At 40.3% G+C, this 25,421-nt stretch overlaps 1 protein-coding gene across 1 annotated transcript; it reads right to left on the reverse strand.

The window, feature by feature from the left end:
* Nucleotides 1–21,391: 21,391 nt before the first annotated feature.
* On the reverse strand, nt 21,392–21,871 carry LOC109208727. The gene has a single exon (XM_019371882.1). It carries the CDS (start codon nt 21,869–21,871, stop codon nt 21,392–21,394), a length of 480 nt encoding a protein of 159 aa, XP_019227427.1.
* Between the last annotated feature and the right edge of the window lie 3,550 nt (nt 21,872–25,421).

Genomic DNA, 25,421 nt, shown 5'->3' on the forward strand with positions numbered 1-25,421 from the left:
CCAAGTCATACCAAATTGGCACAATATGATACCATCATCGTCTGCATGAATATTCTACCACCTAAGGCGTTCATCACTCGACTGTTACCATAATAAGAAGCAGAACCCTAGACATCGTAAGTGAGTCTTTCTTAGTTATTTTTTCTCTTCTCTTCTTCATGTGTTTCTGTTCCTTGATCACTATTTTGCTAGGATTAATTAACTTAGGTCTTGTTTTCTATTTGTAAAGAATCAATAGTTTATTTGGTTTATTTTCTGCATGATTGTTGAAATTTTAAATAAATTGATTAGTGATTAGCATAAAGTCTGCTATGTGTAGTTCAATTTTGCTTTAGTTTTAATTGACCCTTTAGGCCATACTTAATGCTTGATTTAGTTTAAGTGAAATTTGATTTCATCCTGTTAGTTCATAAGCGGATCCAGTTTTGTTAGAATTCAGAATTTTAGTTAATGGTTCTTCTTGGTTCTTTGGTTGATTTTAATTGACCTTGTTTAATTAAAAAAGGGATAGGTTAATGGTGACCTAGGGGAGTAATTCCAGAGAATGTTCAAGGGTGTTTGGGTAAATAGAATTAGGCAGAAGTGTGTAGGTTTTATCTGAAACTACTAGAACCTTCTAGAGATGGGGGTAAGCTAGAATTTCAGAAAAATGTGCATACTTACTTGAGTCACACGCCAACAAGTTAAGGGGCCTAAATGAAATACTTATAATTTGATGCTTTCCCCTTGTTTGCCTATAAAATGGCATGCTCTTGCCTTCACAAACAAGTTTGGAGCCTCCAAAATTCCCCCCAAAAAACTCTCTCTCTAATTTCAGATCTAGTTTTGAAATCCAAACCTTCAAAATCCAAAAACAATAGAAAATCTAATAGAAAAATCCAAAACAAATACTGTTTCATTAAAATTTTAGGTTAATTTCGAATTTTAGTTGTTGATTTACATCTTCCAGTTCATTATCTAGTAGTTGAAACTTCAGAGGTGTTCCTGGGTTAATTTCAAGTGGGTTTTGGGGTTCAATCAAGCTATTTTTGGTCATCCATCAGTGCTGTGCTTCTACAATTCATTTCTGGGCTGCTTTTGATAGCATTCGTTGGGCTGTGAATTCGATTGTGAGCTGCTGTTTGATCATTCGGTTACTGCTGTTGATTCCTGATTTATTTTCATTCTACTTTCCAGGTACGAGGTCGCTACCGTGTAGATTTCAAGTTAAAACGAAATGAAGTTGAAGCATGCTCTGTTACAGATTCCATTTATTTTTAATGTTGTAGTATTTCATTGTAATTGACATGGATTGGACTGCCTGAGACTTTTGAACCTCTAGAGTTAGCATTAATATAGCATAGCTTGCCTTCATATGTTAGGTTGATTGTTTACTAATTAGAGACTGTTATGCATTTGAAACTGATTCTGAAATCATAGACATGAGTCCGTGGTTGTTAATTGTATATTCAAACTGTCATAATAATTAGCAGGAACATCATTTTTAGCATGGTATAGTCAGATATAGCTGTCATCTCCACCTGAAGGTTAAATTCATAATAGGCTACTAATTCAAAGCTGGATTTAAAGTAACTATGGTCGTGTCAATATTGGATCGAACTTACTTTGTATTTTAAATGCAGTAAATAGTCTGATTGTTCATCTACAAATTCAATTCACATATAGGAGTTAACATTAGCATGAATTCAGAACTGATTATGTGCTGACCACTGATTAAGGCTGTTATGAACTGAAATCAGTAGGCCGAAATTCAAATAAATCAGTGTGAGATCTGGGCTTGTTTAAGAGCCCAAACGTGACAGCCTCTGTTTGAACAGACCTGGGTTTAAATCTGTTTAAGGAGCCCATGTTAGACGACCCTCTCCTCTTGTAAGGTTAAACAAGTCTCTTTCTTTTGGGCCTCTATTTTGAAGCCCAATCTGCTGAAGATCCTGTTAATTATTAAAGCATTCTGGCTTAATATTATGTGGTAATACTCTCAATGGTGGTTTATTAACAACGCTAATTAGTCAGGGTTTTTTTTAGAGACAATCCTTTAATAGAGAACCGTAGCTTCTTTTAGGACAGCCTTAAATAAAACGAGGTACGCCGCGCCAAATAAAATCACAAATTGCGTGGCCCTCTTTAATTACTTTTTCTTAAAAAATATATATTTAGACTTCGGGACGAGCCATTTAGCGAATTCCATGGCCTCCCACAAAGTTAATAATACGTTAGTTGCTTTAGGCGCGTATTTTAATAATATTACCTTCCTAAAAGTGGGTGCACATTATGTGACCCAAATCCAAATCTCAACGAAGTCGAAATGTGTTAACAATCACGGGTGCACTGGTGCGACGTGGTTCGAGACGCATTTTCACGACGTTGCAATTCTTAAAAAGAAAAATAAAAGCGGTTTATTAATAAAAGGCACATAGGTTAGAACATGTTTTAAAATCGGATAAAATCAAATACAACAGTTGAGCGACCGTGCTGGAACCACGGAACCTGGGAGTGCCTAACACCTTCTCCCGGGTTAACAGAATTTCTTATCCGGATTTCTGGTTCGCGGACTGTTAACAGAGTCATAATTTCCTCGGTTCGGGATTCAATCGGTGACTTGGGACACCATTAATCTCCCAAGTGGCGACTCTGAAATCTTAATAATCAAATCCCGTTCCGATTGTCCTTTAAGTGGAAAAACTCCTTCACGCCCTCGCGGGAGTAGTGTAAAAAAGAGGTGTGACAGCTCTGGCGACTCTGCTGGGGACAAGAACCCAGAACTTTGGTTCAGGGTTCAGAATTCGAGTTTAGATATATTGTTGTATTCGGCTTTATCTAATTTTCCTACATGTTTCATGCTAAATGTGCAAAATGTTGCTTTTTACCGCTTTGATATTATCTGAACTGTATATAAACTGTGCCGAAACCCCTTCTCTTCTCACCTCCGGGGATGTGCTCACTGGTGGAGACTCCCTATTCTGTTAGTGTCATACCTTAAAATAAGAAAGAGGTCGGACAAGTTACTAAGCCGGATGGCCTTTTGGTTCCCGGTATGTAGCCCCCTCCTCGACTCGAGTTGTCGCCTCGGGTACACAGTCTAGAACATATACCCAGGTTTTGAACCTAGATTAACTTGACCTCATGCCGGATCCCTAGTAGGAACGCTTATCTGCATCACGTGCATTTTGACTTAGGGGACTCAACACAGGGGTTGGGTCCGTCTAGGACAGGTGTACCCGAAATAATGGACCATCCTGATGCATCCTACTTGTGCATTTATCTGTTTTGGACTCGCATGCTGACCGGCTTTGAATATCTGGAAATTTGAAAAACAAAAAGAGACAAAGAGAAAATAGCAGTGTAGAGAGTTAATTACCTATTAGAAAAACCAATGTCCAAGTAGTGCCGAAATGCTGCCGGATTTTTGAGAAAAACAAAAGGAACAAAAGAGTTTTATTTTCAAATTCGTTTGTTTATTTGCCGTTGAAAAAGACAATATGAAAAAAAAAACAAAAAAAAAGAGTCTTGCTTTCAGAAATAGTGTATGTGCCAACAAAAACAAAACAAAAAGCGTCTTGTTTTCAAAATAGTTAGATTTATTCTCCCGAACTACGCAGGTTTGATTCTCATCGGATGTGAGATACGTGGGCAACCCTCATCGGGTCCAACCTCCCCTTTTCAAAAATAGCCAAAAATGCCATTCTTGTTTAAAATAAGCCGCATGTCCCCAAAAGGGCACCGAAAATAAGCCGCATGTCCCCAAAAGGGCGCCGGAAGGCTGTTTTTGCGAGAACAGCCACCCTGAGTCAGTTTCAACGGTTAGCAGGCACAACCTTAAAATCTTCTCCTTGAAGTGCTGGAAGGCCGTAATTGCAAAACCGGCCGTTTGTTTTAAAATTGGAAATTTGAACAAAAATAGTGTCATTTTTTTAAATAAGTGTTTAAATCACCTTAATAAATGTGCAGGATGAGCACGATTCAAAATAAGGGGAACTTGCATATAGGCCCGCGGCGAGACCGAACGATGTCCCGCGGGCACCAGGAGCTTTAATGTACTCATGATTGTCTTTTGAGTCTGTATTTCATTTTCTACCAGAGTTTGTCTTCTGAGTCTGTATTTCCTTTTCTACTAGGTTGGTCATTTGAGTCTGTATTTCCTTTCCTACTGGAGTCTGTATTTCCTTTTCGTTAAAAGTCAGTCAATTGATTGAGTCTGTATTTTCGTTTAAAATGGAATAGGGATGGTGGAGTCTGTAGTTCTTTTCTGCATTAGAGTCTGTTAGTTGTTTTGAGTCTTATTTGCTATCAATAAAATTGAAATTCCCAAAAATATTTTGCTTCTACTTTACATTTATTCTGCAAGAACTACGCTTGGTCTGATTCATGCGGGGTCATGATACGTAGGCAATCTCCATAGGATTCGACCGTAACCAAAACCAAAAAATAAAAGGGCAAATAAGAGAAAATAAAAAGAGAGCAAGAGAAAAGAAAGAAACGAGCGGAAAAACAATTTTGAGGAAAGGAGAGAATAGGAACAAGAAAAACCAAGGCAAACGAAAAGAAGGAAAGGAAAAGAGAGGAAAATGAGAGGAAAGCAAAGAAAAGAGGGAAAGGCAAGAAACAAACAATGGAAAATACGAGGGAAGAATGAGAGGAAAGGCATGGCAAATAAAGAAAAATGAAGGCCGGAATGACGCATGCAACCAAGAAAAGTCATAATATAAATGGTTAACTGCTTAGGTGCATTCATTCCTCAAATATGCAGTTATCTATCTGTTAGCGCTCTAACTGCTAACAAAGTTGTTGTTGATGATGAGCCCAGGCAGGTGGTTTAGTTGGTTGGTATCCTGGCAACCCATTCCTACAACACCCGGTCAAAAAAAAACAAACTGAACATGACAGGCCAAGAATCAGATACCAGTATCATGGACCCGTTAAAAGAGGTAGACGTGGTGGATGTCAAAGCAATGAGGGAAGAAATGTATAAGTTGAGGTAGCAAATGGTCGAGATGCATCAGGCCTGGGCTAAGGGTTAGCCGGCGCCAGTTTATCCCGCTAATCCAGCATATGTCCCACCTTTGGATCAGTCCCAGGAGCCTCCTACTGTGAATTTTTCGCCAACTTTCCCTTTCTACCAACAGAGTTATGGCACCACCTCCTATCCTCCCCAAGCTCCAGTACCCAAACAAAACCCTCCTCCACCAATCACCCCTGTCTTTGTGGCACCTCCACCTACCACATTGCAAAGATCTTCCAGTGAGCCATTGTTTCAAACTCACAATAGCCAGTACTACCCTTCTGAGCCTACCTTTAAAGCTCCTGAGCCATATTCCTACACCCCTCACTTTGAGCTCCCGGTGGAAACTGACAAGCCGCCTAAGAATCTGGAATAGGAAGAGATGTTTCGAAAAGTAAAAAGCCTGCAGCAATCCTTCAGGAACATGTGAGGATGAGGTGGCCAAGTCAGCGTGGCCTACAAGGATTTGTGCTTGTTTCCCGATGTCCAGCTACCAGCAGGATTCAAGCTACCCAAGTTTGACTTATATGATGGACATGGTGATCCGGTGGCACATCTAAGGGGATTCTGCAGCAAAATGAGAGGAGCTAGGGGAAGGGATGAGTTATTGATGGCGTACTTTAGTCAAAGTCTTAGTGGTACAGCCTTGGAATGGTACACGCGACAGGATCATGCCCGATGGTACACGTGGGACGATTTGGCCCAAGCGTTTGCAGGACACTTTCAGTACAATCTAGAAATTGTTCCAGATCGTCTGTCACTGACTAAAATTGAGAAGAAGCCCGGGGAAAGCTTCAGAGAGTATGGTTTCCGGTGGAGAGAGCAGGCGGCAAGAGTCGATCCTCCCATGAAAGAGAGCGAGATGGTCGATTACTTCTTACAGGCTTTGGAGCCCACCTACTATGGTCACCTGGTGTCAGCAGTGGGAAAATCTTTTAACGAGGTAGTGAAAATGGAAAGTATGGTGGAAGAGGGGCTTAAATCCAACAAAATCATAAGCTATTCGGCAATCAAGGCAACTACCCAGGCTATCCAGAGCGGCATTGGAGGGGTATTAGGAAAGAAAAAGAAAGAAGATGTTGCAGTAGTTGAATCAAGAGCTTGGTCCAGGGGCCCATCACCATATTATAACCAACCTCGACCCCAACCTCAAACCTATCCCCGAGCTCCACATAATCCACCTCAGTATTACCCTCCGAACAATGTCCGGTCATATGTCCAACCATCAGGTCATTCCCTATGGCGAGCACCAGCGCCGCATAATGCCTCCTTGCCTTCACAACATTTTCGAGCACCCAACAACCCTCGAAAACAGGGGCAGGGAAGAGAACAGAGGAAAGGAAATAGTTTCATGCCAATTGGGGAGTCTTACACGAGCTTGTTTGAAAAGTTAAGGCATTCTGGCTTGATTGAGCCGCTCCTCGGCTATACTCCTGACCCACATGCAAAAGGCTTTGATCCTACTGTACGATGCATGTACCACTCTAATGTCTAAGGGCATAGCATTGAAGATTGTCGTTCTTTGAAAAGGGAAATAGAAAGAATGATTCAAGAAGGGGTAATTGCGATCAATGACAGTGACATGGAGCATGCGAATCCTCTTGGGAACTTGCTTAATGAAGTTGTTAATATTGATGTGGAACCCAGTGGCTAAGATGTCGCGCTTGGCAATTGGAAAGATGCTCCATTTCTTGGCTAGCTGAAGAGGAGTCTTGGTGGCTTAGTTTGGTGTCATTTCTGTTGTCCGGGTTTTTTCAGGGTTGTAATCCGGACATTGTCTTGTGACTCAAACCCTTCTATCCTTTCATTATGTCTAGTTCCTTTAGTCATTCAGTGTTATCTAGGTTTGTTTTAGGATTGACCCCAGTTTATGTAGTTTGTTTTGTTGTTTAAACCCTTTCACTGTCAATCTAATGCAATTCTCTGTTTCCTGCCATTTCTAGTCATTTTGTTTAGTTTTCTTCTCTTTTTTACAATTCTTTTCATGCTGGTTCTGGTGACATGACATGCACGTATAATTCTCAGCCTGGTTTTTAAAAGTCAGCAATGAAACAATGTTGAATATGTAAGGACATTCGAGGGCAATACGTAAGGGCATTTTGAGAGCATTTCGAGCCCAAATTGTGTGAAACTGGGGCAGACGGAACATAAAGAAATACTGTTGAAATGCATCATGCCACATCGGTTTGAAACCAAAGGCACGTTGCCCCCAAGTCTACAGGGGCCGTTCATGGTACCGAGATTGTTGTCCAATGGTGCTAGGTAATTGACAAATGTAGAAGGCAAATGTGTGGATATGGTTAGTAATTCTGGTGCAATCAAATGATGTTACGTATGCTTTCCCCATGTTTGTTTAATTGTGTAGTTTGTACTTGGCATGTTTTGGAGATTGGAATGACGAAGGTATTTTGTTCTGCTATCCAAACACTTTATCCTGTGTTACCCCTTTGAGCCTCGGTTATTTTCTTGCATACCCCTCTTTCGGAATCAATAATAAAACTCGTAAGCCCGAGCGGGGAAAGAAAGTGGAGAAACAAGAGAAAAACAGTGAAAAGAAAAAGAAAAGAAAAAGACAAGAAAAAAGAAGAGAAAAGAAAAGAAAAGGAAAAAAGAAGAGAAAAGAAAAGAAAGAAAAGAAAAGAGAAGAAAAAAGAAAAAAGAAAAAGAAAGAAAAGAAAAGTGGGAGAAAAGGAAAGACCGCAACAACGAAGTAATTCTATGGTCTGAACTACGTTTGACTTGATCCCGAAAGGGTACGTAGGCAGCCTCCCCCCTGAGGTTCAGTCACACCAAAACAAAACCCCAAAAGTCCCCACGAAAGAAACTGGGGCAGCAGTTGTGGTTGTGCAGGAAATTTGATTCCGAAAGTTGTAGTTTCGGACCCACGTCAAATTGTTTTAGAGCCTTTGATACCCTTTCTTTCTAACCCTGTCCAAAAGCCTGCATTATGGTCCAAAGAAAGACCTTCCGATCAATCTTCAGGAAGTGCCAATACGAGCAAGTAAAAGTGATTCACGTCAGGGGCAACACTCTGGTGCAAGAAAAATGATAAAAATGAGAGAGTCTTATCGGTGAAAACCTTCACGGGCACCGTAAGGCGAAGCGAGTTGAGAGAAATAAAAAATGAGAGAGTCTTATTGGTGAAAACCCTCACGGGCACTGTAAGGCGAAGGTGAGTTTTTCAGACAGGCGAATGAGACAAGTCTGTAGTCAAAAGCTGCTCAAGGCATTGCAGGACGAGCAAGGTTTGGGTTTGGGTGAAAATCAGGTTGTGAAAGTCCAGAATAGCAAATGTGGCAACCGAAAGTTGATTGGTCAGACAGATTGGGCTGGTTAATCCAAAATGCATGGCATGCTCAATGGTACCAGCAGTTCCATTCAGATAAGTCTCATTCTCTTCTTTCTTCATTACAAATCATCCATTCTCGGATTCTCTTTATCCTTAACCCCCGAGGTCATTGCATTTCATTCTTTAGAGGTCTATCTTTAAGATGTTTCAGTGTCAGTTCTGTTCGAAACAAAAGGAAGGAATGTCAAGGCTAACTACCAGCTTCCTAGACAGGGCCAGAATATATCAAAGATGTCAAAAGCAAAGTAAGTCATAAAGGACCACTGGAAGTTTCATCGGTGGATTAGTCGGATAATTGTGGGGAAGAAGCGACCTTTCAACAGAGGGGTCAGAAACACAAAAACAACAATATGGGATAGAACACTTGGGTCATCAGAATCAAGGGGTTGAAATTCGGTCAGGAAGTCGAGGGGGGTTCAAGGCAAGTCCAGGAAAGCGGGACGGAGTAAAGCCCAGCAGCAGGGATGTACCTAGTAAGAATGCCAGCAACTAGCCACCATTTTTTAAAATTGACAAGATTTTTCTTTGATTGAAACAGGGGCAGAAATTTCGTTCATTTCGGAGAAACCCTCCGTAAGAAAAGGTAGCACCCAAACAGGTATGACCGGAAACTCTCAAGACCCTCTTGGAAAATGGGACTTAGTTTAAATTTCAAAACAATCATGAGTAGCATAATTTAGCACAAATGTATCCTAAAGAACATAGGTTGTCTAAGATAGGATTTAATTAGGAGTTATCGGGACCCTCCTGAGTAATGGGACACAGTTTTAAGATTTCCTTAGGTAACAAGATACGTTGTAGGATAGTATAATTCAACCGCAGAATTGGCACACTTAAGATAAGACTTGAATTTTGATTTTCAGGACCCTCCTGGATAATGGGACGTAGTTTTAAGGTCTGCTTAGATAACAAAATATAGTGGAAGTCGTACCTTCAATAGATATAGCTTAGGTTAAAACTGTCTTTTAACTAGAAGTTGTTAGGACCCGCCTGGATAATGGGAAGTAGTTTAAGACCTTTTAGACAACAAATGTAGTGGGAGTAATACCTATAGAAGATATAGCTTAGGTTCATAATTGTTAGGAGTTATCAGGACCTTCCTGGATAATAGGACTTAGCTTTCACATTCTTGGTAGAATAATTCAATTTAACACTCACATCTGTACCCAGTCACCGAACTAGGGCAGGAAATGTTTTTGTTTTCTTTATTTGTTGCAGTCAGGAGCCCACCTGGAGAACAAGGGAATACGTTTCAAGTTCAGCGGTCAGGAGCCCACCTGGAGAACAAGGGAATACTTTCCCAGTTTCAGCAGTCAGGAGCNAGACGCACTTCCTAGTTTTGGGTCATTTAAGTTTATTCCTAGGAGACGCACTTCCTAGCTTGAGTCATTGAAATTTCACCCCTAGGAGACGCACTTCCTAGTCTGGGTCTTTCAGGAATTAAGAGTTCATTCATAGGAGACGCACGTCCTACTTTGAATCATTCAAGTTTCACCCCTAGGAGACGCACTTCCTAGTCTGGTTTATTGAAGTTTTACCTGTAGGAGACGCACTTCCTAATCAAGGTCTTTCAAGTTATTCTTTTAGGAGACGCACTTCCTAAATTAAGAGTTCATTCATAGGAGACGCACTTCCTAAGTTTTAGTCACTGAAGTTTTCACCCTTAGGAGACACACTTCCTAGTCTTGGTCATTTAAATTCAACCCTAGGAGATGCACTTCCTAGTTTGGTTCATTTAGGTTTTATTTTAGCAGACGCATTTGCTAGTCAAAGTTTTTGGTTTTACTCGTAGGAGATGCACATCCTAATCTAGTCTTTAGTTTACTCTCATCATTGCATCAGTAGTATAAGTAGTTTGCAATTTTGCTAACAACTCACAAATCTTCCTAGTGCAAACTGAGGCAGAAAATTTTCTTTATTGTTTATTTTGTTGCAGTCAGGAGCCCACCTGGAGAATAAGGGAATACTTTTCAAGTTCAGCAATCAGGAGCCCACCTGGAGAACAAGGGAATATTTTCAAGTTCAGCGATCAGGCGCCCACCTGAAGAACAAGGGAAGTACAATTCAATTTTAGCTCTTAATATTTGATAACATGCTGTACCCAGTTATCAAACTGGGGCAGAGAATTTTCCTTGTTGTTTATTTTGTTGAAGTCAGGAGTCCCGCCTGGAGAACAGAGGCATACAAATTTCAGCAGTCAGGAGCCCGCCTGGAGAACGGAGGCATACTTTTCAAGCGTCAGGAGCCCGCCTGGAAAATGGACACATATTTCAAATGGTAAATATCAAGCATCATTCGGAGGAATGGCAACAACATCGCCAATCGCAATGCAAGACAACAACAGGAATCCTATCGGAAGAATACAAGATACAAGTTCAAGGCAACACAAGAGCAAGTTTGAAGGCATAGATAGGATCTTTTGTAATTCATAGATTATAGCTTAGGCTAGCTTCTTTTGGTTTACCACGGTGTAATAAGGAGGCAGCGAGCAGTAGCAGCAACAACAACAGCGAAATCACAGCTCTTGGTAGTCCCAGCTACCAGACATTCCCAAACTACACTGACCTGATTCCTGTTTAGCCCGGGATATGTAGGCAACCTTTGAAGCAGGGTGCGGTCAACTCTTTTAAAAATGCTTCACACGGAATATGCGAACGGGCAAAAATCGCTCGTTTTCGCTCACTTATCTTGGCACGAAAACTCTTCGTGTTTCCGGGCAAAGAGGGGCAGCTGTGAGCACGTGATTTTTGCCCTAAGCAAATTATTCCAAAAGTTTCAAATAAAATGATTTTAAAATTTTTTGTGAATTTTGTGGAATTTGGTGTTAATTGATTGCATTATAATTCATATGAAAATAAAAAAAAATATTTGCATTTAGGATTTAATTTCATATTTTAGTATTAATTAGAGCTTAACTTATTTTAGAACAAAATGTAAAGAAAATAACAAAATGGTCCGTTTTGCATTTTTTAGTTCAAATTGGTATAAGTTTGTATTTTTCTTTTAATTAGGAATTAATTAGGAAATCTAATTTTTAGTGTTAAGTTGATTGTGAGCATTTTTAATAAAATCAAAATACATACAAAAATACAAAATAAAATAAAAAAAAGAGAAAAAAAGAAAACAAAATCAAAAAGGAAAATAACATAGAAGAAATCCAAATTTGGGCCATTTGCAAATTAAATAATTCCAGGCCCAAAACTGATCCCTTTCCCAAAACCGGACCAAGCCCACACCCTATCAACCCGGCCTGCCCCTCCTCCATATCAGACGACACCGTTTAAAGTCCAAACAGATCTGGACCGTCGAGGTTATCTCATCTGACGGTCCAGAAATCCCCATCTTTTAATACTTATATGTCTGAAATTCCCCCCTACCCCTCTCAGTCATCTCCCTCCTTTCGTCTCATCAGAGACCTCACACCAAAAACCCTACCGGAGCCGCCTTAATTCCCCACCGCCGGCGATGGCGGCGCCACCATCAACGAGCCCCAAATTAACACCCCTTGTTCCCCTTCTCATCCTCTTCTCAAATCCGTCAATGGCTTCCCTCGAATCTTACCCTAAAGCCTCGAATATAGGTTTGAAATTTTTCCGGCCATGACACCAATTCACCCAAACCGGCCCAAATTCACACCAATTAATCGCCTTCCCTTCCCCTATCCAAATCCCCGGTTAGTTTGTCTCGAATATGCCTAGAACGGTTCGAATATTAATTTGAAGATTTTCCGGCGAAGCCCTAAATACCCCAAGTCATACCAAATTGGCACAATATGATACCATCATCGTCTGCATGAATATTCTACCACTTAAGGCGTTCATCACTCGACTGTTACCATAATAAGAAGCAGAACCCTAGACATCGTAAGTGAGTCTTTCTTAGTTATTTTTTCTCTTCTCTTCTTCATGTGTTTCTGTTCCTTGATCACTATTTTGCTAGGATTAATTAACTTAGGTCTTGTTTTCTATTTGTAAAGAATCAATAGTTTATTTGGTTTATTTTCTGCATGATTGTTGAAATTTTAAATAAATTGATTAGTGATTAGCATAAAGTCTGCTATGTGTACTTCGATTTTGCTTTAGTTTTAATTGACCCTTTAGGCCATACTTAATGCTTGATTTAGTTTAAGTGAAATTTGATTTCATCCTGTTAGTTCATAAGCGGATCCAGTTTTGTTAGAATTCAGAATTTTAGTTAATGGTTCTTCTTGGTTCTTTGGTTGATTTTAATTGACCTTGTTTAATTAAAAAAGGGATAGGTTAATGGTGACCTAGGGGAGTAATTCCAGGAAATGTTCAAGGGTGTTTGGGTAAATAGAATTAGGCAGAAGTGTGTAGGTTTTATCTGAAACTACTAGAACCTTCTAGAGATGGGGGTAAACTAGAATTTCAGAAAAATGTGCATACTTACTTGAGTCACAAGCCAACAAGTTAAGGGGCCTAAATGAAATACTTATAATCTGATGCTTACCCCTTGTTTGCCTATAAAATGGCATGCCCTTGCCTTCACAAACAAGTTTNTCAATATTAGATCGAACTTGCTTTGTATTTTAAATGCAGTAAATAGTCTGATTGTTCACCTACAAATTCAATTCACATATAGGAGTTAACATTAGCATGAATTCAGAACTGATTATGTGCTGACCACTGATTAAGGCTGTTATGAACTGAAATCAGTAGGCCGAAATTCAAATAAATCAGTGTGAGATCTGGGCTTGTTTAAGAGCCCAAACGTGACAGCCTCTGTTTGAACAGACCTGGGTTTAAATCTGTTTAAGGAGCCCATGTTAGACGACCCTCTCCTCTTGTAAGGTTAAACAAGTCTCTTTCTTTTGGGCATCTATTTTGAAGCCCAATCTGCTGAAGATCCTGTTAATTATTAAAGCATTCTGGCTTAATATTATGTAGTAATACTCTCAATGGTGGTTTATTAACAACGCTAATTAGTCAGGGTTTTTTTTAGAGACAATCCTTTAATAGAGAACCGTAGCTTCTTTTAGGACAGCCTTAAATAAAACGAGGTACGCCGCGCCAAATAAAATCACAAATTGCGTGGCCCTCTTTAATTACTTTTTCTTAAAAAATATATATTTAGACTTCGGGACGAGCCATTTAGCGAATTCCATGGCCTCCCACAAAGTTAATAATATGTTAGTTGCTTTAGGCGCGTATTTTAATAATATTACCTTCCTAAAAGTGGGTGCACATTTATGTGACCCAAATCCAAATCTCAACGAAGTCGAAATGTGTTAACAATCACTGGTGCGACGTGGTTCGAGACGCATTTTCACGACGTTGCAATTCTTAAAAATAAAAATAAAAGTGGTTTATTAATAAAAGGCACATAGGTTAGAACATGTTTTAAAATCGGATAAAATCAAATACAACAGTTGAGCGACCGTGCTGGAACCACGGAACCTGGGAGTGCCTAACACCTTCTCCCGGGTTAACAGAATTCCTTATCCGAATTTCTGGTTCGCGGACTGTTAACAGAGTCATAATTTCCTCGGTTCGGGATTCAATCGGTGACTTGGGACACCATTAATCTCCCAAGTGGCGACTCTTAAATCTTAATAATCAAATCCCGTTCTGATTGTCCTTTAAGTGGAAAAACTCCTTCACGCCCTCGCGGGAGTAGTGTAAAAAATAGGTGTGACACACGTATGGACACAACATATTAAGAAATTCCCTTAACCTATTATACCTAGAATATTTAAAATAGTTTAAGCACAAAGCTGTGACATCCTCGCCTCAATAATCGACTCACAAATACCATGCTTTATTCACAGTTCACTTACTTACTCTAACATGGAGGTCAACAACATTACATTTCCTTTATGAATCATGTGCCCTCACCCAATCAAAGAGCTTAGTTCCACACACCATAAATTTTAATAACGTAGGAACTCAAGATACGAAAAATTCACTCGCTCTCAGAAATAACATTTATATGCCCCAAATGACGTACCATAAGCTTGCCCTTAGTATAATACTTCACTAATCGAGTTCATTCAGTCTAAGATCAAATAGAACTTTCATTGGTTGTAATGTAGGCTGTGGGTCGGGTAGGATACATTTGGATATAAATGACTACACCTCCTTAAGCACTTTAATAAAAATACTTCAACCTTCAATCCCCTACATATGTCAAATCAAGATTCCACCTGAACTTCACTATATTTCACCCCCTACTTTTGCAAGCACCAATACATCAAAGCCACCACCATCAGAATTTATGTATTTTTTCTTCCTTTCTTCATACACTACTGTGTGTGTATATATAAATTCTTTTCTTTTTTTTCTCTTTTCTTTTTTTTTCTATCCCAATGGCTTTTATTGACACATTTCTTTTTTTCATCCGATGCACCTTTATCCTTATTCAATTGTTCCACTGAAAACCAATCCACCACCCCACACTTTAACTTTTTCATAATTCATCACAATTCAAGTGCTCATGAGCGATGACAAGGTTCAAATATATGGTTGATTCAAACAAAGGGGTACGACTTGTAATGTGGTTACCAAAGAAACGGGATTATAGGCTCAAAAGAGTTAACTACGATACATAACACTTATATGGGTACTTTATATATATCTGGCTTAACAAAGAACTGCCTATATCACTTCTCAGACGGAACAAGACTAATATCTCGTTTTGCACACACACAGGGCAAGTTCTAGACATCAAATGCAATGTACATAACACATGCAAATCTCACACGGACATGGCACATAACTCATTCAGATTTGTTCTATCACGACACTCCAGTCAAAGGAGTTAAGAAAATTTAAGAATTCACGATTTAAGGTATTTATCCTAGAATCAAGAATTTGAGCCTAAGCATCTCAACCAGAGTATTGACTATTCTCAAGGCATCACCAAGCTCATAGATATTGCTGCGATTACGTGCTTAGCCAAGTGATTCTTACTCCTAAAAATTAAAACTACCTACACCCGGTTCAACTAAAAACCCTTGAAAAAGAACAGCGACCCAAAGAAAAACCAAGGAGGAATTACTACACTACCTAAAAAAATTTTTTTGGTATTTTCTATAGACTTACTTTCCTCAAGAAAACTGTCTAGGAGATCCATCGTCGGGAAGAGTGCAACATATTTAGGTTTTTTTTTAAATTTCTACCTAAAATCAACTAACACACTAATAATAAAAACAAAACAAGAAAAAAATTCTAAAAATAAAAACAATCTAAAAACTAACAAGAAAACACAATAATAATAAAACAAGAAATTCTAACAAGCTACAACTAACAAAAATAAAACAAGCTAACACTACAAATGTCTACAAGTTCTCACCTCACACTTAAATCATGCATTGTCCTCAGTGCATGCACAATTAGACAAGACAAGAAATAAAAAGAGTAGGGTGCAAGAAAACTCCCTGGTCAAGCAGCATCGTCATCCTCTAACGCTCTCCACTCTTCATCATGTTCGTCCTCTCCATCATCACCATCTCCCTCTCCATCTGACTGCATTAGCTCAGCCTCAGAATGCTCTGGTGTGTTGACATCCTCATCAGCGGGGAGTTTGAATCGCTCTCCTACACCAACCAGCTGCTGAGCATGAGCATTGAGCGGGTATCACTGCTCCAAATCAGTCCTCTCCTCAGATGTGGCCGGGCGATCCCCTACCCGCAGTTGCAAATCCATCATCCCATAAAGATGGGCCATGAAACTGTCATAACGTGCATTACGCTTAGTACCTGTCAGTGTCCCAGCCTCACCTTTCAGCCGTATATTAGTGATGTCTGTTTGTCGGATGATCTGATCGATTGTGTGGTCATATTCAGGCTCTACCTCAACCCTCTCATGTTGTAGGAACCGGGTCAGGAAATTAAGAAATGGCATTCGATCAATCTTTTTACGCGTTCTCACTTGTACCATCTGGTAGCGAATCAGGTGACCCACATTCACCTTCTGCCCTGGAGAACACAGGTCCTCACACGGCTTACAAGTGTGTCATGATTTCAAGGTAGGACACGCGCGTTTATCAACTTGAGCCACACCTGAGCCTCCGCCTTCATCTTCTTCATAGGGAACCTCTTGTGACGATTCATTTCCTTGTCCTGAACCCATGCAGTAGTAAAGTCAACCCTACAAAGCGTGTGACTCAGCTCTCTATAAGTAGTCATGTTAATGAATTGCTCTAGTGGCTCCACAAGAACATTTGGAGTACCTAGAAAATCACATATGGCCTTGGCTGAAAAATCAATCAGGCGTCCATGGATTGGCACCAACTCTTCAGTGTCCAGTGGGTCAAACCCTGCATAGAATTCCCTGACAAAGTTGAGGTTGATGTCCCCTGTGTTCTTAAAAACATAGCTTAACTCCAGATCCTGGATGCTTTTCCAAATAGCCAGAATCTTTGCTTTCACACTACGTTCCTGGATAGCTCCCTCCGGATGGCTATGTTTAGGCCTACAGCGCTTGTACCAATCCATCATCTGTGGAGGTATGTTGTTTATGCCAAATTCCCGTTGGCCTAGGGGTTGTGGATGCATGGCAGCTGTCGTTTGGGCAATAGTCATACTAGAGGCAGCTTCTCCCCCATTTCTTCTCTTTGGAGGAGGTGCGGAGGTTGACTTTGCTTTAGCTTGGGCCGTTGAGGTAGACTTTCCCTTTCATGTGTCTTTTCTGGGAGGCATCTTCGTTCCTACACAGATAAGCAGTAGTCAGATAACGCTACATTACACACTACACACATAATCTTCCCAACTTGCCGAGGTTACTCAGACTTCACCTCATATTACCTTAACATTAGAATCACACTACAATATTTGGGCGCTCTGTGAGCCACCCGACACTTAAGTTATTAGTGGTGCATGATTACATAACACTAGATTACTAATCACGGAAACTCGGGATCCAAAGGGGACTAGGAATGCCATTGAGGCATTTCATCAAACACTTGACAAGCACTGGTGCCATGGGAGTTCTTATGGACTTGAGGGATTTCCTCATCCTCCAAAATTGGCTTGGGAGTTCCATACTACCCCACACAATTTCACAATCACATAACCATTCCTAAGGGGTTCAAGGGATTGGGGCACACAAACACAATAAGACCATGAAGAACAACCACCCATAATGAAGCACACCCAATAATGAAGAATAACCCACAATGAAGAACAACCACCATTCAATTTATGTACCCAACTCGAAATTACCAAGAAAAGAGATAGAATCATACCTTCGAAGCTTTGTGAGAAGTAGATTGCCTTAGAATTTCAGATGAGTGTGAAAGACTAGCAAGATGAAACTTGGCCTCTATGTGGATGGTGATTGTGTGTGGGTGAACAAGCAATTTGTGTAATGTGTTTGTATTCTTGTGAAATTTCTTGTAGAGCTTGGTGTGTGTTGGTTGAAGTAAGGTTAGGGTTTGCTTTGTAGAGTGTTCAGTGAGTGACGGCGTGTTTGTGATGTTTGTTTGACCAAAATAAGAAAAAATAACTTAAAGAGGGCAAAAAAAATACCTGGCATTTGTCAAGCGTCGCCAACCTAACGCCTAGATAACCCTGGTGTTAGCAAGACGTCGCCATCCTAAGGCCTGGCTGACCCTGGCTTTAGCCAGGCGACGCCAGCCTAAGGCCAGACTGTCCCTGGCGTTTTCCTGACTTCGCGTGACATTGAAACCTTGCTCAACTCGCCCAAACTCACCTGCAAACTTGTTAGTATCTAAAAACAAAAAGAAAAATTCTAACTACGCTAAAAATCAACTATGAATTGGATTTCCTCCCAACAAGCGCCTTAGTTGACTTCGTAGCACGACGAATACAACAGATCAACGGGTTGCCTCCCATGAAACGCCTGATTTAACGTTGCGGCTTGACGTAGACAAGCACATTTAGAGTATGCTCAACATGATAGGCTCGATCAAATGGGTCATTGACTCTACATTTGCTTCATCAATGCCCACATAATGTTTTAATATATGCCATTGACTCTAAACGTGCGAAAGTCATTATCCGCAACAATATCTACGGCACCCGTGGGGTGAATTTCAACCACACTAAAAGTCCCTAACAATCGGGATTTTAATTTGCCCGAAAATAACCTCAGTCTTGAGTTGTATAGAAATACCGTATCTACGGGTTTAAAGCTCCACTCAATAATATTTCTATCGTGTATCATCTTCATTCTCTCCTTGTATAATCTTATGCTCTCAAAAGCGTGATATCGGAACTCTTCAAGCTCGTGCAACTCCGTTACTCTACTTGTTCCCGCAACTTCAATATCAAGATTCAACTATCTCAACGCCCACCAAGCTCTATGCTCCAACTCTACCGGTAGATGACACGCCTTCCCAAATACCAACTTGTATGGCGACATGCCGATTGGATTTTTGAAAGCGGTTCGATAAGCCCAAAAGTGCATCATATAACTTCCTCGCCCAATCTGTTCTAGTAGCATTCACAGTCTTAGTCAACACACTCTTTATTTCTCTATTCGAGACTTCCACTTGCCCGCTTGTTTTCGGATGATATGGGGTGGCCAACTTGTGGTGTACATCATACTTCTCTAAAGACTTAGCGACGGCTTGATTACAAAAGTGAGTGCCTCCTTCACTGATTATTTCCCTTGGAGTGCCAGATCGGGTGAATATGTTCTTTCTCAAAAAACCAATTACCCCGTTTGCATCATTTGTAGGGAGTTCTGCAGATTCCACCCATTTTGACACGTAGTCCACAGTGACGAGTATGTACTCGCTGCCATATAAGTGGATGAAAGGCCCCATGAAATCGATCCCCCATACTTCAAACACTTCTACCTCCTAAATTGGGTTCATAGGCATCTTACGTCGGCAGGAAATATTCCCGGTTCGTTGGCATTCATCACACCTTTTTATCCATAAATGTTCATTTTTGAACAGTGTTGTCCAGTAGAAGCCCGACTCTAAGACTTTTGCAGTAGTCCTTACTCCACCGAAGTGCCCACCATATGGTGACGCATGACATGCCTGCAAAATAGAAGACTGGTCTATCTCGGGGATACATCTCCAGATCATGTTATCAATATAAAACCTGAACAGATAAGGCTCATCCCAATAATACATACGACAATCACGAAAGAACTTTTTCTTTTGAACAGAGGAAAGGTCATAAGGAACAATACCGCTCGCCAGATAGTTTGCAATGTCTGCATACCATGGAGCTTCCTCAAGACTCGTGGCTAGTAGTTGTTCATCTAGGAAAGTTTCCAGAATCTCTTCTACCTCAGCCTTTTTTCTTAGCTCCTTCCATCCTAGAAAAATAATCAGCTACTTGGTTCTCCGTCCTCTTTCGGTCACAGATTTCCAAATAAAATTCTTGCAGCAGTAGCACCCATCGAATCCCGCGCAGTTTTAACTCATTCTTCTCGATTAAGTACTTGAGAGCAGCATGGTTAGTATAAACAATTACCTTCGAGCCTATTAGGTATGACTTGAACTTGTCAAATGCAAACATTACTTCCAGCATCTCCATCTCGGTCACAGTGTAATTTAGTTGGGCTCCACTCAGCGTTCTACTTGCATAGTGTATTGGATGCATGATTTTATCCTTTCGTTGCCCAAGAACTGCTCCCACAGCATAGTCACTCGCATCACGCATCAGCTCAAATGGTTGCTCGCACTCGGGGAAAACTATGATAGGTGTTGTTACCAATCTCTTTTTTAATTCCTCAATACCCTGTAGTTATCAGAAAACACAAAAATGTGATCTTTTTCAAGCAATTTACACAAGGGGTTAGGAATTTTGGAAAAATCTTTTATAAATCTCCTATTGAAACCGGCGTGCCCAAGGAAACTTCTGATTGCTTTGACGGAAGTGGGTGGTGGAAGCTTTTCTATCACATAAACCTTTTCACGATCCACCTCAATACCTTTACTTGACACTAGGTGCCCCAAGACTATACCTTCATGTACCATGAAATGGAACTTTTCCCAGTTGAGTACCAGAATAGTCTCGATACACCATTTCAAAACTCTTCTCAAGTTCACAAGGCAATCATCGAATGAGTTCCCCACCAGTGAGAAGTCATCCATGAAAACCTTCATTATCTCCTCTACCATATCTTTGAAGATGGCCATCATGCACCTTTGGAATGTGGCGGGTGCGTTGCATAGGCCAAACGGCATTCTCCAAAAGGCATATATACCATAAGGGCAGGTGAATGACGTTTTCTCTCAATCCTCCGGGGCAATAGAAATCTGATTATACCCCAAGTACCCATCCAGAAAGAAAAGGTGAGTCCTTCCTACCAATCTATCTAGCATTTGATCAATGAATGGCAGTGGGAAATGGTCCTTCTTGGTAGCCAAGTTCAACTTCCTGTAATCCATACAGATTCGCCAACCTGTGGCTGTTCGTGTAGAGATCAATTCGTTCTTCTCATTTTTCACTATCGTCATACCCCCATTTTTTGGTACACACTGCACTGGGCTAACCCAGTTGCTATGAGAGATGGGGGAATATGATTCCCGAATCTAACCACTTAATCACTTCTTTCTTTACCACTTCTTTCATGTTGTGGTTCAACCTTCTTTGATGTTCTCTGGAAGGTTTGTGCCCATCTTCCAGTAAAATCTTATGCATACAGAGGCCGGGTTGATCCTCTTGATGTCAGCAATGGTCCACCCAATTGGAGTCTTGCACTCAGTCAGTACCAAATCTATTCTACCTGCACAACTAATAAACTAGATGAGATAATAACAAGTAAAGTTGAGCTAGGTCCTAAGAATGCATACCTGAGATGAGATGCCAGTGGTTTTAGTTCCATCTTTGGTGGCTCTTCTATTGATGGCTTAGCTGGAGGAGTTTTTATTTCCTCTTAGTGCAGGGGCTCAAATTCGAGCTCCCTTATCCAAAAACCTTGTCCTTCAAGAGCAAGTACCCACTCTGCCAAGTCTTCTCCATTGGCTTCATCAAAATTCATGAGACAGGCTGCTAGAGGGTCTTTAGTGTTCAATGTCTTATCTTCTTCCTCCAAAATTACATACACGACATCTATTAGAGAGCAATTAGCAAATTCACTTGGTCTCTGCATAGATTTCTACGCGTTGAATGTTATCTCTTCATCATTTAACCTCATCTTGAGCTCTCCAGTTTCATAGTCAATCAACGCTCTCTCAGTGGGCAAGAATGGTCTTCCTAAAATTATGGGAAATTCCTCGTCAACCGGACAGTCAAGGATGACAAAATCTGATGGGAACACAAACTTCCCAACCTGTACAAATACATCATCTATAATCCTAGATGGCCTCTTCATTGTCCGGTCAGCCAACTGTAGTAACATAGACATGGGTCTAGCTCTTCCAATGCCTAGCCTTTTGTAGATAGCCATGGGCGTGAGGTTTATGCTTGCCCCCAGATCACACAGTGCCTTAGCAAATGCATAGTTGCCTATCGTACATGGGATTATGAAACTCCCTAGGTCAGACAGCTCCTCAGCTTTGGGTCTCGTCACAATAGCACTGCAGGTCTGAGTCAGTGTAACTGTGGCCAAATCTTCAAATTCGAACTTGCGGGACATCTAGTCCTTTATCATCTTCGCATAACTAGGCATCTCCTTTAAAGCACCAGTCAATGGAATGTTTACCTTAATTTGCTTTAACATATCCAAGATTTTCTTGTACTACTCATCATTCTGATACTTGGCCAATCTCTGTGGGAATGGTGCTAGAGGTCGCTTCTTCCTTGTGATTTGATTTTTTTTCTTGTTCAGGCACTGCTTCTACTGTCAGTTCCGGTGCAACCTCAGTCTCTATTACAACCTCTTCTTCTTTGTTGATGTTCTCTTGCACATGTTTTATCGTAGCCTCAGTTAACCCTGTTGAATCATCTATCTCAATGATTACTGGCACCAGTGTCTCAGTCGGTCTGCTTTCGCGAGCAATTTCTTGCTCCAGATCTAAGTCTCTACCATTTCGGAGACTCATTTCTATCAGCTGCTTCAGGCCCTACTCTTTTAGATTAATTTGCGTGTCTACAAGTAACATCCCGTGGGGACGATTATTTAGGACATAGAAATCTATCCCAATTGGATCTCAATATTATTTATCGTTGATCCATGTGAGTCTACTCTGTTAGTTAGTTTTCTAGTAGACCCAATCACTTGTTTTATAATTCCCTCACGTTTAGCAAACCCATCTTCATGTCTCACAGTCTGTTGTTGTTGCGGTTGTTGATAAGCCTGCTGCTGATATTGCTAGTTGTAACCTTGTTGCCTTTAGTAAGGCACCACTTGACCCTGTGGTCGTATAGCCCCAAGGTTATTGTTGTTGTTGTACTACTGCTGGGCTGGTCTATATTGTTGATTCTGCTGACCTCAATTCTGACTGCCTGATCTCTGGCCTCTATAGTTGGCCACATAATTCATGTTCTCCTGAAATTGTTGGTTATCACCTTCAGCACTCCACGAGCAGACATATGGTGATTAATGCATGATGTACATAAACCCCTATTAGTTGCATCAACTATGTGTACCTGCTGCTTCTGGTCTGATTCATTAACCTTTTTGGTGATGATGCTCATTTGTGTCAGTAGAGTGGCCATATTTTCAGCTATGGAGTTAGTCAGGTCTAAATCCACTAAGTGAACCACAAGAGTGATTGGAGCGTTTCTTGTTGTCCATAATTTGTTTTGTGCCATCCTATCAAGTAGGATCTTGCTTTCTCTGAATGTTTTGCTCAAAAATGCTCGACCAGCTGAAGCATCAACATTGGCTTTCAAGCTATCTGCCAAACCCATGTAAAACCTCTGCCCCAACATTTGCTCTGGAATACCATGATGTGGACACGTAACTAGCAGATCCTTGAACCTCTCCCACGTTTCTTGTAATGTCTCTGTTGGTTTCTGTCTGAAGCTCAATATCTCATCAATTTCTTTAGTAGTCTTGTTGGGTGGGTGAAATTTGTTCGAAAATTGCTTCACTAATTCCTCCCAAGTGGTGATGGATTTTATGGAGAGTGAATTAAGACAAGTCTGAGCCGCTCCCGTCATTGAGTATGGAAACAACAACAGTCATATAGCTTATGGTGTCATGTTATGTTGCCTCTGCATGTCACAGATTGGCAAGAAATTCTTTAGATGCTGCTTAGGATCTTCAACGTATGACCTAGAGAACAGTCCCTTGTTCTGCAACAAATGTAGAATGTTATTTGTGATTTGGAATGATGTTGCTTGTATCTGAGGGACTACAATTACAGTTGCTAAGTTGTCAGCAGTGGGATGTGCCCAATCATACAGTGCTGCTTCTGGCACAAGAGGTACCACACACTGATTGTTTGGGTCATTCTCGTTGTTTCTATTGTTTAGATGATCGTCTTCCATGTCTGGTTCGATTTGTTCTAAGAAGTTCTGTTGTTTGCACGATTCAATGCCTTGAAAACTTTCTCAGGATCTGATAATGCTTCAAACAACTCACAAGTTCTTGAGGAGTTTCTAGGCATGTACCTGTAACACCCAAGCCTACAAACGTTAGAATTTCAATGATCAGTTTATATTGAAGAATATTGACTACACTAAGAATTCTTGCACTTTCTTTTAACTGCAATCAATAACACAGTTAATTCCCCGGCAACGGCACCAAAATTTGATCAAGCCCAACTATGACTTATAAAAAGGACAAAGCGCTCGCTGCAAATATATTCCAGTTAACAAGTCCGGAATCGAATCCCATAGGGAATTAACCTATCAATCACTTCTATTAGACTCATAGAAATTCACGTATTCAATATTCGGAGATATTTAAGTAATAAGTTGGATGTTTAGTAACAAAATATTATGTAATGAAAATGCAATGATTAATGACTAACTACTAACGGTTTGTAAGCAAGAATGGGAATGATCTAAGGTTCTGATTTCCCCTATTGTCGGAATTCTTTGCGCTATGTTTGCTATAAATTTGCCTAAGTCTTCTCTATCGATCATGAGCACTCTGACTTTCGTAGCTCTCTCCCGAGTAATTACAATAATATACTAGACATATTCTCCCGAATTGTGCTAGCTAGCCTTAAGTACAGCTTACTTAGATCGCACCCAAGGTTTTGTTCTCCCTAATCCCACCTTTAAACCCTTCATATTGATCACTCATATACGTTAGGAGTGATGATGTTCAACAACTACCTAAATATGAACTCTCTCCTGAGTAATTCACACTAAATAGGAAAAGTTAATTGAGAGCCCTTCAATCAACAGCAATAAGCATATAGTTGAACAAATAGAGATAATACTATGGAAAATCTATATTATCATAACGAGAAAATCATCCTTCAACAAGTTCTATCAAAACCCTAGATTATGCGTTTAGCTACTCATATTCATAGTAACAATATTCAAAGAAATTTGGATAATTAAATTATAGAGTAAAGAAAGAGGGATGTAGAAATCAATGATTCGAACTCCCAAGTAGTGTTCCACTAGCTATTCTTGCCTCTGGTTGTAAAAGTCCTTCAAAATGGCATTTTTAGGTCTATTTATATGTTTGGGACAAGCTCTAAACGTGTAGGTGAACTCCTAGTCAAGCCGGGAAACAATTAAAATCTTAAAAACTCATACTAGGATTGGCTTTAGGCCTGGCGTTGCCTGGCTAACGCCAGCCTCTGACTGGCTTTAAGCTGGCGTCGCCAGGCGAACGCCTGGTTGGGCCTGGCTTTAAGCTGGCCGCACCAAGCTAAAGCCTGGTCGAGCTGGCTTTTGCCTGACTTCTCCTTTTCACCTTTCTCGAGCGCACTTTCGTCGTTTAGGCATCCCTTTAGCTCTACTTTCATTTTCGATGCACCTACACATAAAATAAATTCCATTACGTCAAACAAAGTGTAATTTAACATTAAAGCATGTAAAACGCAAAGCATATAATGTGCAAAACCATGAATTATAGCCGCAACATCATGTATCACATGTATACATGTGTAATACATGTGTCACAGAAGAATCCTTTGGACTCGATTTTAATTATGAATTTTGATACCAAATCACCTCCAATTATCTTTAAATTTTATATATTGACTCATCTATATGTTAATAATGAATTTCAACCATACCTATGGTAAAAAGTCTCTTTTGCCTATATATATATATAC

The sequence above is a fragment of the Nicotiana attenuata genome, unplaced genomic scaffold (assembly GCF_001879085.1).
Source record: "Nicotiana attenuata strain UT unplaced genomic scaffold, NIATTr2, whole genome shotgun sequence".
Taxonomy (NCBI): Eukaryota; Viridiplantae; Streptophyta; class Magnoliopsida; order Solanales; family Solanaceae; genus Nicotiana; species Nicotiana attenuata.

Bases quoted from the DNA above. Each gene is read 5' to 3' on its own strand.
- LOC109208727 (XM_019371882.1), bottom strand. From the start codon at position 21,871: ATGTCCCGCAAGTTCGAATTTGAAGATTTGGCCACAGTTACACTGACT.